Source organism: Pieris napi, chromosome 12 (assembly GCF_905475465.1).
Source record: "Pieris napi chromosome 12, ilPieNapi1.2, whole genome shotgun sequence".
NCBI lineage: Eukaryota > Metazoa > Arthropoda > Insecta > Lepidoptera > Pieridae > Pieris > Pieris napi.
The window spans coordinates 12463423-12482078 of NC_062245.1; the positions used below are offsets into that span (position 1 = coordinate 12463423).

Here is an 18656-nt window from a genome sequence, read left to right on the forward strand (position 1 = left end):
TAGTTTCATCTCTTTAATATCTGATCTGAAACATGGGAAGGAAAATAATTTACATACTGTTTGTATATTCCTTGATGTTCAAGGTGCCTTTGACAGTATAGATCCTGGTATACTCGTGAAAGTTATGTCAGGGCTGGCAATACCGGGACAACTCTGTAAATGGATATATAACTTCTTAAATGAAAGGACAGTGTATGTAAAACACAATAATATATTATATGGTCCAAAATCTGCCTCGAGAGGCACAATGCAAGGTGCTACCTTATCCCCTTTATTGTATAATATTTACACTAGTGAAATTTGCAACTTCTTAGACAATGTAAACAATAATGTAAATATTTTACAATTTGCTGATGACATCGTTTTGTACAGTAGTAACTATAATTTACAAGCAGCAACAGACAGTATTAATGTAGCTTTATCCCAATTGTTTTATTATTATAATGACATTTTACATTTAAAAATTAACCCATCCAAGAGCAATGTTATGATATTCAGCAAGGATACACCAATCTATAATGTTATTTATAATGGTGAAATTATAAACAAGGTAACCAGTAAGAAATTTTTAGGAATAGTAATAGATCAGAAATTAAATTTTGAAACACATATTAAACATATTTCCAAAAATGCTTTAAGAGGTCTTAATATAATGAAATGTCTTGCTGGAGTATCATGGGGTGCAGACCCCAAAATACTATCTTTAATATACAAATCGATTGTCAGAAGTCATTTTGATTATAGCTCCTTAGCTTATTTAAATAGTCCACATGTAAATAAACTTGATTTATTACAGAACAAGGCTTTGAGAATAATATCTGGTGCAATGTGCTCAACTCCCATAAGGGCCATGGAAGTTGAGACAAAAGTTATGCCATTAATATTAAGACGACTCTTACTTGCACACAGGTACTGTCTCAAATTACTATCTTCTAATAATATGCAAATAGTTAAAAAGATTGCACCATACCTAGACATTACTCCTTCTTCATTATTAACTGGAATAACTCTTCTCAATAAATATACACCACCTTTGTCCACAATATATCTGGAAATAAATAATAAGTATAAAAAGACCAGAAAACAGTCCCTTTGGCCATGTTACTTTAGCAGCTATCACTCCATTTCACATCCAGTTAACATTATCTCAAGTACAATTAATAATAATTCTGATATGATGCAATTCTTGTCACAAAATAATAGATATTACACTATATATACTGATGGCAGCAAAGGAAATAATCACGTTCATGCAGCCTTTTATGATTCAAATGCCAAGTTTTCTCAAAGCTTCGTTTTGAATAGATCTTGTTCCATTTTTACTGCAGAGGCTTATGCCGTTTATCAGGCTTTACTGCAAATTAGTGTAATTAATAACTGTAAATACTTTTTAATAATAACGGATTCTTTAAGTCTGATAAAGAGTCTAAGTAATGTTTCTGTAAAGTATAAAACCAACTATATTTTGTATATTATAAAAGACCTATTGTTTAAATATCATCTTAAGAATGTAAATATATATTTTATGTGGGTGCCTTCACATAAAGGCATAACCGGCAACGAAAAAGCTGACGAAGCTGCATGTGATGCTATAAACAGTATTGACGTTACAGACTCAGTATCCGTTCCTTTTACTGATTATTTTCTAAATATTAAGGAAAACATTTACACTCTGTGGACAGAAATGTGGAAGAAAGACCAGGAAAACAAGGGAAAGTGGTATGGAAGTATCCAAGATAACATACCTGTTAAACCATGGTATGACAAATTAAAATCTAGTGAAAGTAGAGATTTCATTACAACAATAAACAGATTGAGATTTGGTCATAATATTGCGCCGTCACACCTAGCAAGACTTGGGATTGTTTCAAACAATCAATGTAATCATTGTCAAGCAGAAGAAGGAACGATCCACCACATTATTTTTGATTGCCAAAGTTTTCTCATTCAAAGACTTGTGCTGGCTAGTGAACTTAGTGTTACCAATGCATATAAGTGTGTTTCTTCCTCCCGCCCGCCGCTCCTCAACGTTTTACTAAAAGATCCAACATCCTATAAACCTATTTATAATTACATAAAAAATACAATTCAAACAATTTAAGTGATGAAATTTAGTGAAGTGAAGTTAGTGTCGCCAAATTATATGAACATACATATTCCAAATAAGTCATGACTTAAAGGTCTTTGTTACCAGGTCATAAAATTAAAAAAAAAAAAAAAAAAATCTGAGGCTTGAGGGTTGTAATAATTATTGATTTGTCTTAGTAATTCAGTAAAAACAATAATGGCTATAGGCTGATATAATTCTTATAACGGGAAAAACCTTCCTCAATAACCTACACTGCTGGTGATTGTAGGATTGCTTAACTTCAACAATATACTGTGGACGCAACTACAAAAACCAATTGAAAATGTCGGGCGATCACAAAACGCTGATAAAAGGCAGCCCATCCCAATATGTTAAATTAAACGTGGGTGGTACATTATTTTACACAACTATTGGGACATTAACAAAGAGTGATAACATGTTAAGGACGATGTTCAGTGGTAGAATGGAAGTCTTGACAGATTCTGAAGGTAACTTCACATTTTCATGAACAAAATTAATGTTTCTTGTATATTCTGCATAATATAAAAAATGTAATGAGTTTATTTGAAATGAATGTTTTTAAAGGTTGGATTCTAATTGATCGCTGTGGAAGACATTTTGGTACCATTTTGAATTATTTGCGAGATGGTACTGTTGCATTACCAGATTCGTATCGTGAGATTATAGAATTGCTTGCTGAAGCCAAATATTTTCTTATTGAGGAATTGACCGAGTCATGCCAACAGGCATTAGCCAAGAAAGAAAGGGAAGCTGAGCCTATTTGTAGAGTTCCTCTAATTACATCCCAAAAAGAAGAACAATTACTCATTATGTCAACTTCTAAGGTAATATTTAAGTAATTATCTTCTTAATAGCACTTAAGTGCTATAACTTTTTTGACATCTCTAATAATGTTCTTAATTTTTTCAGCCTGTTGTTAAACTGCTTATTAACCGACATAATAATAAATATTCCTACACAAGCACTTCTGATGACAATTTACTTAAGAATATAGAGTTGTTTGACAAGCTGTCGCTGCGCTTCAGCGGAAGAGTACTTTTCATAAAAGATGTAATTGGTTCTAATGAAATTTGTTGTTGGTCCTTCTTTGGACATGGCAAAAAGTGTGCTGAAGTTTGCTGTACTTCTATTGTGTATGCAACAGACAGAAAGCACACTAAAGTTGAATTTCCTGAGGCTAGAATTTATGAAGAGACTTTGGGGATTTTGCTTTATGAAAGTAGAAATGGACCAGATCAAGACTTAATACAGGCAACATCTTCTCGAGGTGCAGTTGGAGGGCTCTCCTGTACTAGTGATGAAGAGGAAGAGCGTTCTGGACTTGCTCGACTCAGGTCAAATAAACAAAATAATCAGTCTTAGCAGTTACAGAATGGTTTAGCTCGCCTTAGGAGCTCTAAAAGGACTAATGTCTGATACCTAACTGGTTGCTTTCTACCTCCTTTCTGGCTGCCATGTTTTGGTATCTAAACTTTGACCAAAGTAGACTTCTCCAAGTCTATCATGTAGGTCCGTGAATATTGATGATTTGAAATCAGCATTTATGATAAAGGAGCAAGGTGAAAATGGACTGTCATTGTATTTCTATAATCTGTTGTGTTAAGTGTATAATATAATCTGATGCTAGTGTTATCTTCAATACAAATAACAAGTCATAGGAAAGGAAAAGGAACTGTTAATTCCCAAATTTAAAATAAGATATTCCTACTTATACTATAAACTTTAAATTTGTTTGCACATGGGTTATTTAAAGTCTCTTAATGTAATAACATAATGTATTATGGCTATCGGATGTAAAATGAATTAGTTAATAAAAATATAATGTTATAACAAATGTATACCTACCCTATGTATAGCTCAATTAAATTGCCAAATCGATGTTGTATAGTAAATAAGAATATTTAATGGTTGCTCAGTTTCAAGTACAGAATACATGACAATTTTGTTATAGTGAAAACCACAGGGCCACAATATGTTTTTATTGCTGCAAGAAAATGCAGTTTCTATTCACCTAAATTAAGTGAATAAATCAAATAGTCCATAGAAGCTTTTTATTTATGTAATTTACCAAATACTAATAATATACTGTCTTCAAGATTATTCTATAACTTTATAAATAATTTGTTTCCTGCATCTAAAAATGCAATGATTCTGAAGTTTGTTACAAAAATAAATTATATAGATTGGGATTGAAGAAAAGTACATCAAGATGAGAATACTTTAGAATCTTTATATTTGGTGTGTATATATATTATTCTTTTATCCTTATGAAGTTTTACATAATCCAAATAAATTATACTCAATGTATGGTATTTGTTTAATTTCTCAAATATATGTCCAATACAATTTGTAAATCTTAAATAGGCTTCTATATCACTTTAGTATTACGAAAACAATATGTATACATAATGGTTTTATTGAATGATGAACACATATTACCTAAAAGTCAAACCAAGAACATCCTTCTCCAAGCATATAATAAACTAAACAGGCAGCGCTTTATTAATGTTGAAGTGCAATATTAATTTTGTAACATTCTAAACTACAAAGTGGTACATCAGTTTTGGAGCAGTTATATTTTTTATCATTATTACAGCCTTCAATCCCACATTTTAAAGCCTTTGGTTGGTCAATAGTAGCCTTACATGTTAGAGGAATTTCCATTCCTGGTGGAAAAGTTAAAGTTATTGTGTTATTATTATTTTTATAAACAATCATTGGTTCTTGTTTCCTTGTTGGTTTGCCCCTGTGAGCGTTTTTAAGGTTTTTTGATTCTTGCTTTTTTAGAAGTCGATCCATAGTTTTCTTTTTATCCTTTTCTCGTTTTTCATCTGCTAATTGTTTTCGTTTTTGTGACTTTAAAGCAGCTTTTTGAAGAGCCTCTGCAGTCATCACTTTTTCTTTGTATCCAGAAGGTAAAGCAAGTAACACTTCTCCACCGGGGCTAGTTTCTTTGTCAGTACCTCTTTCATACATTGCTCTTTGTCTAGCAGTCATCATTTTGGGGTCTTTTGGTTTTATTTTCTTTAATTCTTCATCAACCTATAAAATAACAAGTATTTGAATAATGTTATCTCCGTAATCTCCGTTAGCCATTTGTGGGCAGATTTCATTTAAAAGAGATTTATGAAGTTTCAGTTTAATAAGCACTTTACTTACTTCTTCCAGTTTGCCTGACTTAATGGCATCCAACCATCTCTCTTCTTCGCTAGATGTACCACTATCACGACCTTTACCTTTCTTTTTCTTGGAGGGCACTTTTGGGGGAGTGGTTGATGAAGATCCTGGCATAGACTTACGATAATCAGATGATTTCATAGTTTGAGCCTTTAGTAATTCAGCAGCTGTGCCAGGGGCTTCTTTTCTACTTTTTATTTTATATGGCTTATCCAGTACATCTTCATGGGACACATCAATAGAGGTATCACTATCATACTCATAATCAGGCTTTCTTTTTTTCTTCTTATGCTTATGTCGCTTATGCTTTTTTTGTGGTGATGTATCTGTAAAGTGATCTATAATTCTTAAGAGTTCTATATCAATTATCAATTAAATATTTCATAAAATTATATTTACCAATTACTATTTCATCTTCTGTAGTACTTTGTTCACGAAGTCTGCGGACCATATTGACTAGTTAAGAAGTAATGAAGTATTCATAAACGTGAAGAGGCATACAAGAAAATTTCCTTGCTGGTTATTAAATTAAATGTTTTTTTATAAATAAAACAATCCTTGGTGGCTTTGTAGAAAACTGTCAAGATAACTTTTATTCTAATTATTTTTATTTTAAATATAAAAATTAGAGGCTATAATGTAATGTCGTTTCCGTGTAAATAAACATATAACAATGTTTTGACTTTTGATGTTCCCAGTTCCTGGCGTTTTGAATTTTGATTTTAAAATTGTCAATGTCATGATCAAATTACGCAAAATATTGCCATAGAAAAATAATAACAACCTTCTTTTAAAAAGTTGTGTCTGTCTAGTTGTCTGCCAAATTTTGTACAAATAGCTTTTATTTTAAATTACGATGATTCGAATCGCTCTTCATTGAATGCGGTCAAGTGGAAGGAGCTGGTGCTGGGGAGCTCCCGCCTGGAGGTCAGAACAGTACTCTATGTGGGGCCGAATTTGCGCTTTATTTCGCGCGCGAGTTGCAGGCGGTGGCCTGGGAGTCTCACTCACCGCACGAAACGCGAGTACAATGAGATCTACTTATTACATCACTTTACGCGGGTTTTGTGTGAAACAGTGGTACTGTCCCGGTCGAGCCTGCCCATTTGTCTAACGCACGAAAGCAACAGCATGGCAGTGGCACTGTCACTAGGTTGACAGATTGCACACATAACCTCTGTCACAGATTATTTCACCACTAGGCGATGGGGTCATCACGTCGCTGTATATTTTTTGAAATAGATTGAACAGTTCTTTTTACAGAGAAGACAATAAAAAATTTGAAAAATACAGTTTTATTCCTTTGTAACAATGAAAATGGCAATAATGCCACCCAACCAAAAACTATTATTGTATTATGGCTTCGCTCGAACTTCCAAATGTTACGCTGTATATCATGAATTGACTCACAAAGCTTGCTGAAGGGTGAGAAATTTATTAAAGCACTAAAGAAGCATTTCCAATCTTTTTTAAAAGTTATGTAAGAACATAATTTTAAACGTCTATACATTCTTATTATTCCTTTGAAGGGTATATAGCGATTCCCTGTGTAAGTGGCTGATTTTAAAGAGCTTACTTGAGATTACCTCAGCCAATCTTAAGTACTATTGATTTTGATACCTTACCTTTGTGTGGAAATTAGATTTTGGTTCTTAAAAATTAGATAATGTTTTTAGCTTGGGGACAAGAATGTAAAACGAATGATGAGAGAAATGCGCATGTTTGCCATTCGACTATACATACTGTTGACCAATAAGAATCAAACAAAACTTTAATTCGTCTTTCGTTTTACATTTTCCTACCTCTGAACTTTTTAATCCTTCATGTCTAATATTAATATATATCTATATTTTTCCAAAAAAAGTCTAGTTACTGCATTATTCAATATACTGAAGCCATTCGGATCATGTATTTTATCCTCCTTTAGGCTGTAATTATTCATCTACCATTTGAAATAACTAATTAACAGAGAACTAATTTTTCTGTGATATGAAACATTATGACTGTATTTAAATATTAATTATAATTATTGTGACTAGTACAGCGTAGTTAATATTTCTCCATTAATCTCATTTAATCTCGTTCACATTTTCACCCTGGGGACTATAATGTATCTACCGTATACTCAGGTTGAAACATCGGAATAATTGCATAATGTAGGTCAAACAATAATATCAAATAAATCCATGATTAATAATACCAAATTCAGATGACCATTTAGACGTTAAAATCCTGTGTCTTTGTTTAACTTATAACTAATGAATATATATGAATATAGAAGCCATTTCCATTATTATATGATTGAGATGAACGTTTCTATATTGTACTTATCTTGATTTATTGTTTACCCATGTGTGCAGTTAGCAAAACGGGTTTTATAACCGCAGAGCGTCTATTGACGCGAACATTAACGTTTTACGAACTCCCTCCGTAGCTCATGTCATTTACTTACATTCGAGTGGGTTTATGATTGTGGACTGAAATGTCACGTTGCTATAAACTTGTCTACGATATTGTTACAGGAATGGCTTCTATGTATTTGTAATGAATAAACTTTAAACTAGCGTGATAACTATAATTCTTGTACCATTCATGTTTCAGATCATTCGCCCAATAATGGATCACACACGCAGAAGAAATTTTACTTCGGTTTATATGTCACGTCTTTAAATTTCCTCTTACTTTATACATATAATATACATCGTACACAAACAAAGCTGGATGCAAGAGTTAGTTTTCCATAATTTTCCAAATAAATGATCTACCGTTTTACTGTATTGAAGATTACTCGGAACAAATTATGAACATCATATCTCTCGTTAAGTTTATAAGCTTCAACCTACATTATCATATAACCTACTTTTATCTGTGCCTATCTATTAATGCCCTGTAATAGACATTTTAACCCGAAGGCAACACTTAGTCATTTCATAATTACCGCACCTGTTATTAAGAAATATAAATGCTTAATTAATCGTGTTACGAAACGTCTCAAATATAATTGCAAAAGGATTTATTCACCAAATAATTCACGTGAGAGACGTCTTTGTCTGCTTGAGAGGTTCATTTGTCACTGAGTTCCGGAAACGGATGTAAAAACTTACTTGCTCTGGTGTGCTTTTTAAAATTATATAAGGGTTAGAATTGCATTTCTAAATGTAATATAATCCTCAACACGAAGGTACTCACTACTCAGCATAGTTATATGACAAAATTTACATTAGGTATGTAGGTAATTGGTTCATTAAACGGTTGATATTGTTAATCAAATCAAAATGTCAGTAATGTACACTTATGAACTAAAAAAAATGGTTAAACCTTACACTTACCCAGTTCTTACATCAAGGGCGTAGAACGGACGAGTAGAACTGACAATAAACTCTCCGATATTATTTTAAATCATCTCATGTTAAATAAATTTATTATTGTAATTAAAATCAGTGTATTTACCTAAATACATATATTAAATCTAATAATTGTTTCCATATTGGAATAATTTAAAATAATTGAAGATGGCGAATCCTTCGAAGTATTAAATTATTCGGCATGACGATGCAATCATTTTTCGACGCAACCATCACAGGCGTACGATACTTCTCTATTAGTAATTGGCTCCACCGCAGGACCTTTGCAAATACACGTGTGGACTAAAATCAATTGATTCGTTAAGTAAAAAAGTAACTCGGCTAATTTCATTAGGATAGCTGACACGACAAGTTGTGTAAATTAACTATGGGTCATTCCCCTCACGTCCTGCGCTGTTGCTAGTCGCTCTGTGGAATTGTTAGAAGTTTCTTACAAACTTGAATAAAATCTTTTCGTTTTAATATATATCCTGATTTTTTTTCAAACTTGGTCAAGAGGGTGTTTGAAATCCTTATAAAAAGAACTCAAGGTTCTGACCTTCAGGATTTTGCGCAAGAGGGTGGAATGTTATAAAAAAGAACCCATAAAAAAGCGTAAGGAACAGCCCAGGAAGAAACGTGAGCATGAAAGTTGGCCTCTATAATTAAGAATTTGCTTACAAACTTGTCCCCTAAATTAATAAAAAGGAAAATCGGTATTATTACACCGTTAACTGATATTTGTTATTTAGAAATATCTAGGATTTTGAACATGTTAAATCCAAATATATATAGATATTAATTCGGGCTGCAAAATCGCGCTCTTCGGGGTATTTTTTGTGTTTCTCCAAGGGAGTCGGAACGGAAGAAATGTAAGGATTGTTGTATTTTAAAATAAATGGTGACTTTCACCAGTATAATACTCAAAACAGAACTAATTTAAGTATACGACCAACCAATGGAAATTGTATTCGTTTACTGGTAGTATATATTGTAAATATAGAATCAATTAAACATCCTTTCTGTTGACGTTCAGAAGTGTACTTGGTTGCCTATATGAATAAAGTTATTTTTACTTTGATTTTAATAATAAACGATTTTGTTTGTATGTATTAATACCTGAAGCTGAAAACTGTGTGAAACTCAGTGACCTGAGTGATGATGACATCGGACAAGGCAGAATACAAAATACCACCCGTATCACCTCAACGTCCGTCGTTCCACAACTGAGCGTTTCTTAAGGCAGTTTTTGCCGCGCACTATGCGGTACCGGCTGCCCACTGAAGTATTTCTAAACCAATTCAAATTAGGTTCCTTCAAGAAAGTCCGGTCCTTTAAAGGCCAGCTACGCACTTGCGAGCCTTCTGGAAATCTGAGTATCAATAGGGGGGAATGTATATTTTAGAAGCCTCGAAGCATAATTAAATAGATTTTAGATAACTATTACGTCACATTCATGTTTGTCGAAAATACTAGGTTTCTTCGTACGAACAAAGGCCGCATCTGGCCACGACGTGCACCGGAACGTATGAATGCACTGAATTATTCCATTCTAATTGTTTTTAAGCGCACAGCTGTCAAGTACAGTTTTTCTATTACGGTTTCACCTTTGTTTTTATTCATTTAGTTTTTCAGCAAATGGATTTCAATGTTCTACTGTTTCTTATACAATTACTATATACATAAAGCAATATATAAGCAATCAAATTTTCGTCAAAGTTATAGGTCTACCAGAATCTGATGGCAAAAAAAAAATTTAAAAATTAGCGATTTTCATATGGCAATAAAAGAAAAATTTCATCTGTCAACTGAAATTTCGAGAAATTGTTTTTGCTTTGGCTTCAAATTTCCTTTAAAAAGTGATGAAAATGTCGAAGAAACCTCTTCGATCGCAAGTAAGACATATTGTTTTCAATGTTTATCAAAGAATACTTGATCAACAAGATGCAGAACATACACAATCATCGATATTGAGCCATGTGCAAGCGTTGACTGGTTAGTAGGAATGACACGTCTTGATACTTTGGTTTATGGGATTTTTCGTGTGTATTATATTATGTACTTATACTAAACTTTGGTTTATTTCAGGGGTTTCTTATACTACACATAAACTTGGATAGAATTTAGATTTAGAATTGATCAGAAACAAGATAAATGAGTTTTACACTGTTTCTTTCTCTCAAATAGGGATCGATGAATAGCAAAAATCTTGTGAACATGTAATAAAAATTGAAAATAAGTTAATAGAACAAGATCGGATAATTGAGATGCACGAGGAAAGGTTTATTATAAATACTGCGTTGATGACTTTTTTATGGATGTGCAGTATTTGGAACCAATTTCAAGTTCTTAATTAATTAATAAACTCATGAACAGAGTAATTGGAGATTTCATCTAAATTTCAAACACCACATTCGCCACATTTTCAAAAATTATCATTGGATAAATTTTTATATATTTTGCATGTATCACACACAGAATCAGCCGCTATAAGGAAAAAAAGTATAAAAACGTTTTACTCCAATTTCCCCAGTATTGCTAGCGTCAATTTCTTTTTTCCCTTTTTGCCATCAGATCCTGGTAGACCTATAGTTCAGAAGTTTTTGAGTAATAGATAGAAATATCTTTATATATAATTTGAAGTTTAATATATTTATTTATCATTATTTTTATAGTTTCTTTCACTGTTATTCTGTATAGTAAATGTTCATACTGTTTTGCAATATGTTTATTTATGTTTAAGAATACAGTGGTACCTCGATATACGAGTGCCCCTATATTCGAGTGTTTTGATTTTCGTGAGACGAGCGAGCGATATTTTGCATTGAGATACGAGGAATCGCACACTACTGCTGCAGCATCCGACCCCAACAATAGACAAAAAAAGAAATTGAACTCAAAACAAAAGTCTAACAGTTTCTTCCACCTCAAACTAGACCTCAGTCTGACGATTATTAAAATTATGATTATTTGACTTGCTCTAGCTCAAACAATTTATATGACTCAAACTTGGCGATTAAAAGAGTGGCAGAGAGTTTCTTGCCAGTTCTTCTTGCTCGCTCTACGCCCTTGACTTGCGAACTGGTTTACTAGAATAGAACATACGCATAATGTTAATACTCGGAACAAACGCAGGCGGCAATTTCCCCGTACTAGACTATCTAGTTGGTAATTATTTTTTGGGAAAAGGAATACTTTACTTTAATTAAATCCCAGAGGCACTTTTATCTCTGCCTTTTAATAAATTTAAGAAATGTATTAAAGAAAAGTAGTGTAAAAGGCTTACTATATAGAGAACGATTATCTAGTTGATAAAAGGGCCTGGGACTAGTGCTAGACAACCTACTTATAATTAATTTGTGATATTATATATAGTCATTTTCTATAATGATTTCGTATTTTAAAAGAGTATCGAGAGTTTTTTACGCCGGCTTTTTCTCTCGGCCTACACCCTCTGTCTTCTTTGCCGATGAGTAGGGATGTCTACCGTAACAATTTAATGACGTGGAATAAGTGATACCTGTATTTTTTTTTTTATTCATTCTGGTAGTCAATGTAAGTTTAGAATCAATTTAATATCTTTTCCTTTGACGTTCATAAGTGTACTTGTATAGGAATAAAGTTACTTTGAGTTTGTGTGTTTGTTTATTTCGGTTTCGAAGCATTTTTGTTAAGTTGGGTTCGCGGTTTATGTTTTTGTAAATTTACAAAACACTATCGCATTTATTTTTGCAAACAAAAACAACTGTGGTGGTGTTTTGGGAGCTAGAACGGACTAATCGCAGTTCAATGAATTTCAATGGAAAAATATTGAAGAAGTTTGGTTTTTGCATTATTTTACTTGAAATCTAGGTTTATACTTTATATTTTGCGTTGAAAGCCTTAAACAAGCCTGCATAGTTAAAATAAAACCCGAATGTAAAATGTATTCAAAACTTTAATCAGTGGAGCATTTGTGCAAGTTTTTGAAAGCATTTTTAGCGAAAATTCTACTGAGTGCGCATTGAAAATTCATTTATGAACTTACACAAAGTCTTAAACACGGAACTAAATGCAACTTATAGTGAAGTATGGAATTTATTGCGCTCAAGTTAATATTTATTGCTACTTTATTTAATATTTTGTATACGCTCCGCTACTTTCATAATTGAAGCGATCTAACGGGAACCTGGAAAGTTGCTTAGTGATAAACAGATTTGTATTTATCTTAAATTATGCCTTTTTATTTAGAATTGTAAGATTAAGAATTAAATGTTGGTTAAAGAGAGTGAACTGCTAGTAAATTTATAGACTGAGGCGATTAGCCTTATTTGTCATTTGAATCAGACGTTTGACTAGAATGTAACATCATCTATTTACAATACATATAAAACTTTTAATTAATTTAACAGCTTTTTGCCTATTACATTAACACCATTATCGTTTACATAGCCATAGACATATCATTATTACAAACAAAACAAACACACATACACACACAAAATAACCATGGTCAAAGAAAAAAAATTAAATAAAAAATATAATGAGATATATATATAAAAAAATCCCATTCGGTTCGTTTGCAGCTGAATGTTCCACAGCGCTAATCAATCTGCCAGAGACCACAGCATAATCTCTCAGCAGTCTCTAAATAATATTATAATATTATTATTATGTTTCTTTACAGTAATCAAATTTTTTGAAAGACAAATGTGTTCTTAACTGATTTTATATTTCTCAGAAACATTCTCAGATTTCTTTAATTAATTCGTTAACTTACAAATCGGGAACCAAATTTGATGAAATAATTTCATCAAAAATGATGTAAGTTTTATAAAGCAGGGACATACGAGGAAAAGCTCACCTGTGTTACCGTGTGCCCATGGTCACTTACACAGCCAGAACGATAGCAAGTGCGTCACTGGCCTTTTAAGAATTTCCTCTTTCCTTGCAGTTATATAGGTCAGTTTTTTTCTGACATACTTCAGTGAACAACTGGTTTCAGATAGTGGTGGTATTATTACTTCACTTTAGAAAAGATTAGGCAAATAACCTCAAAGTTGAATAAAGTTTATTTTTATTATTCCTTTCTTGTTTACCCTTAGGCTAAAATAGCACGTAATAAAAGCAATATAGGTGTCGGTTGGGTCGGTGCTGAATTTAAATTTAATAAGTGCGCACTGCGTCTCGATCGGACAACAATGCCTACTTAATTGGTTATTAAAATTTTATTCATTCCGCTTTATGTACGAAATACGTTTCAATGAAAATCCGCTTTCGCGATTTTCTCGTTGCATTTAATGATGGAAAATCTATTTTATATTTCAGTGTTTGGTATTTTTAATGTGAAACTTTAATATGGGCAGACTAACAATATCCAAAAGCGCAAGTAAAATCGCGTGGTCATCTGAATAATATATACCAATCCAATTTTGTAGAATATATATTATATCCACGGGTACTCTGGTCCAAATCTTTTCTGAGCACTACCTAGGCCAGTATTACCGAACGTGGGGCCCACGCCCCACAGGGGGCAATTTATAGTTGTTAAGGAGGCAATTCGAAAATGGACTCGACGTTTTTCATGATATGTTTTGAAAATTTACTCGCAATTACAATTTCCTAGTGATTTCTTCCTAAAACCTATCATTTAAGTTTCCTAACTAATCAATTCAACTATTATGGCTTATATGTTCAGAATTTTAAAAAGAGAGACTCACCTGATAGAGGAAAAATATTTTGATAGGTTATTATTCTCGAATTGTATTTTAAATTACTGTGATTTAGAAAACAAAATAATTTTTTTCAGTATTCTCTGCAATGAAATTGAAAACCCAGTGAAGTTATCACTGCTTTATCGCCCGTAATTAACAATCCCTGCATAAGATACCGTGTATAATACAGGCATAAATTCTAGTACCTTAATAGAGGTACCCAATTATACAGTTCCCTTTAATCTAGCTACATTATTTTGTCACCTATTCACGAAAGTTTTGACCTGAAATTCATTGAAAAGTTTCTACCCTCTCAAAGCATATGGGCTTGAATTCACAGCCATAGGGTGGTTGATGAAACTTCAAAAGGCTTATTTTTGGCCACTTTCAACTTATACGAGCAGTGATAAAGTGTCCAATAACGTTGGAGTCGTACTTTTAGGTCTGAATATTGGTTTATTACCTACTCACTTGTAAATAATCAATAAAACATATTATCAAAAATATTCTCCTTTTTATTTAATTATGTCAATTGTACAGTACAGGTCTATAGGTCATAACTTTCTAGTCCTACAAAATTTAAGCTACTAAGATTGTTTTATTTCACGAACCCTTTGTAACACAAAACTGGCGAATCGTAGGTATTTCTTTAGCCTGTAGTTCTTTAAAAATTAAAAACGGCTATCATTATCTTTTAAGATTCCTTTTTTTTTAAATTTAATTTTCTCTGGACTTAGTTCTCTTTAAGTAATAACGTATGCTAAATACTACTCTTATTCTAGTACTTAAGTGCCGTTCGAAGGTTCACAGCTGAATCGTCAGGACTTAATCACCACTAGAGCGTTGCTAATGAGCCCGCGGTACTGCCAATTACAGAACCAATCACCAGCCCGTGCTCTCGCTATAATTACGAGGCATTGATATTTTGTTTTTATCAAACATCAAGACAAGATCTTTATAAATATATAATAATATAAACTTCTTGATTGTTGTTCTTAGAACTAGCGTTTAACAAATTTGTAAATATAGTATGGTTAATATAGTTTTATAACAGAATCCGCTTCATGCGATTGTGTTTGTTGAAATATAACTATAATGAACATATGATCATCCCTACAGGGCTGGATATAGGGGAGGGGAACCGGGGCTACAGCCTGGGCCGTCCACAAAAGAGACTTCAGAAAAAAATATTTTTAAATTCCGCCTAGTAAACAACTGTTTTTGCTGTTTTACCTTTAGCTTTGTACAAACATGATTATATTGTTCTTAAATATCAACAGAAATAATCGATATATTTATTATTTTTATGTTTGTATTTATTGTTTGTCAAATACTAAACGAATCTACTTGGTTTCACAATAAATTATTGATTGAAAAACTTGACTGAATTTTTATTTTCATTTTATTTGGAATATAATTTTGGGCAATGGGGCCTCCACTCCTTTCTTGTCCCGAGGTCTCCAGACCTGACCAGACCTCTAAACCCGACCCCCATCTCTACTTTATGTTACGTATATACCTAAGTCTCAAATATTCTTATGTATAGTGCCTTATTTGACGTTCATAAGTGTACATTGTGTTACCTACATGAATAAATGATTTTTGTTTGTTTGACACAAATGGTAGACCAGTTTCTTTTATTATATAAGGGCATATTTGAGTGAATTGTGTCTATCAAAAAGTAATTCGTAAAAGCAATCATTAAATTTAAGTTAGTGAACAAAATTTAAAATCTATTAAATTATCTATGAAATTCCTTAACAAAAGGGTGAGTTACCCTCATCGACAAAAATGTCAAAGATCACGTTAATACGTATAAAAATCTTCTATTAGATGAAAGACGCTGAAGTATGTAAAACTAAATTTCTCGTAACATTTTCCGCCTCTACCACAGGCGTAGGTGTATAAAACAGCGGACAACTTGACTGATTGTCGACTCTTACAATTTCTTTTCACAAAGCCATTCCACTAAGTGGTTGACTGCATTTCTTAAGAAATATCATTTTCGAAGTATATTTCTTGGATATCACAAAAAAATATCATCAAAAGAAATCCCAATAATATTTTATTGTACAACTTTGTTATTTCTACGGAGTAAGGGTGTAAAATTAAATACGAAATGACGGAATAGTTTTCTACGATACACATTTATTATACAATTGCATCTATTTATTTATAAGTAATTGTAACAATCAAATATACTGTATATACAATTTTCTTAACCTACTTAGCAATAATAAACTGTATTACGATTCTTATTCGTTGAGCGAGGAAAGCACCAGGTCTGGGATCACCGGTACTATTACCAGGCGCTAACTTAAATCTATAATTAGCGCCAGTGCACTTTTCACGTTTTTATATACGTTTCTATTTATTACATTATATTTCTCTCTTTTTCTCTGATTTACGGAAGCACAAAGAAGTACAATTACGTTTCGAGGTCTTTTCAGCAATTGTGTACGGCGAGAGTGACACATAAACGAAGATAAAAGAGAAAAACCAGATGGAAAGTTGGCTGTATCTACTAAACAAGGACATGCCTAATTACTTGACAATGTTTCATATGATTAATAGTATATTATTTTTAGATATTGACGAAGTCTTTATAAAGCTTTAATGTAGTATTGTCTTTGTCTTTGATTAACATAACCTTTACACATTAAAAGAAAAAACTTTTTAACGGATTAAAGTTATGTGTTATTATAAATTTACAATTATTTGACATAATTTTAAATTTATCCGACGTTTCGCGTGCTTTACAGCGTGCGTGGTCACGGTGACTGAAGACAAAAGGTGTTGGATGTTACTACAATACTGTTATACATAACTTTAATCCGGTAAAAAGTTTTTTCTTTAAAAGCTTCAATGTGATTAATTCGCGTTTTATTACTTTTATTTTAATGTTTATAATATGAAGTAATAATAAACGGCGACATGGATAGACCAAAGGCGCTAATCTAATTCAAGTTATTTGTCCTATCAACCATTTTAGTCTTTCTTAAAAAAATACGTTCGCTAAAAATAGTTCTGTTTTTACTCGAATTAATTTATTTAATATAGCATATTCAATTTTTCTCTGACTGCAGAAGGAGACGTCTATCGCGTTCTGTATCGAGCTTAAGTGGGGTACAAAATGTGTAATAAGGTGGTACGATTCTTAGGTTTTACGTATAACGTTGTAACTTCTTTGGAGATTATATATTTTGTCATAAACGTCACATAATTCTGCTAATCATATAATATGTAGATTTATTTAGAGTTTATTGCCATTTCTTTTCCTCCGTTATAAATGTAAAATTAGAAGCATTTAATATGTATTTTATTCATTTTACACATTGTGTTACCTAAATATATAAATGAATTTGAATTTGAATTTACGCTATATTATGAATAGTAACACTTAGTAGAAGGAACAAAATAACGGTAAAATATATTAAAAGCAACGAGAACGTGTCTTTTTAAACAGATTTCAAATAAGGTTGAAAGGCGAATTATAAAAGCAGTAAAGTATATTGGGTTTATTTAGCAGTTTTTCCATTTGTGAAAGATGAGTGACTCGTTGAATGACTCGACGCCGGCCGGCCAGCCCCTTTGGACCGATTTTCATAATAAACCTATCACGCTAAGTGGGCCCGCTGCGAGCCCTGTCCCTAACGCCTTCAACATTTGTTCAGGGTCTCTTTTTTCTAATTTCCTCTCGGATATACATTTTTAACATCATATTACGCTGTTTTTCAGTTGTATTTTTTGTAGTGTAAATGTGTTCTTAATGATACATGAGATCCGTAAACCATACTATACCTAACAAATAAATATTTATTTATTTATTTTCTCCACATCACTATCTTTACAGGCTAACCTAATACAATAGTGTGGTCCTTAAATATAACATATCATAATAGAAATAAATTAAATCACTCCCTGTTACATTTTGTATATAATGATAAAGAAATGCTTAAAATTGGTGAAATAATAATTACTTAGAGTTATAAGTCTTGAATTTTATTATTACACTAAAATTGTATTTTGTTTTGAACAATGTACATATTAATTATAACATATAACATAAAGTGCGATTTTTGTGAACTCACTCAGGGAACATGAAAAGATCTGTGCCGTCCGCTACTTCATTGAGTATATGTAAGGTGCGCGTTATCGCAGCTTTATACATAAAAAAAATGATTCATAAAAAATTATGTGATGTCTGCACCCTGCTACATCTACTGTCTACTGACTGGTGGTAGGTGGTAACAGACGTAGCCCTACGGATAGGATGGTAAGCACTCTTACCAGGAGCCACTGGGAAAGGATGTATGAAATCAATAGACAGAA

General features: G+C 32.3%; 2 protein-coding genes across 2 annotated transcripts; one reads left to right on the forward strand and one right to left on the reverse strand.

Moving 5' to 3' along the window:
• The first annotated feature begins 2230 nt into the window (after positions 1 to 2230).
• On the forward strand, positions 2231 to 4417 carry LOC125054894 (BTB/POZ domain-containing adapter for CUL3-mediated RhoA degradation protein 3). The gene is made up of 3 exons (XM_047657038.1): positions 2231 to 2577; positions 2675 to 2934; positions 3020 to 4417. The coding sequence occupies exons 1-3, from the start codon at positions 2412 to 2414 to the stop codon at positions 3470 to 3472; spliced, it is 879 nt and encodes a 292-aa protein (XP_047512994.1). The 5' UTR covers positions 2231 to 2411; the 3' UTR covers positions 3473 to 4417.
• LOC125054893 (INO80 complex subunit B) lies at positions 4414 to 6014 on the reverse strand. Its single transcript, XM_047657037.1, has 3 exons — positions 5687 to 6014; positions 5270 to 5613; positions 4414 to 5152 (listed from the first exon to the last, which is right to left on the reverse strand). Exons 1-3 carry the CDS (start codon positions 5736 to 5738, stop codon positions 4613 to 4615), a joined length of 936 nt encoding a protein of 311 aa, XP_047512993.1. The 5' UTR covers positions 5739 to 6014; the 3' UTR covers positions 4414 to 4612.
• Between the last annotated feature and the right edge of the window lie 12642 nt (positions 6015 to 18656).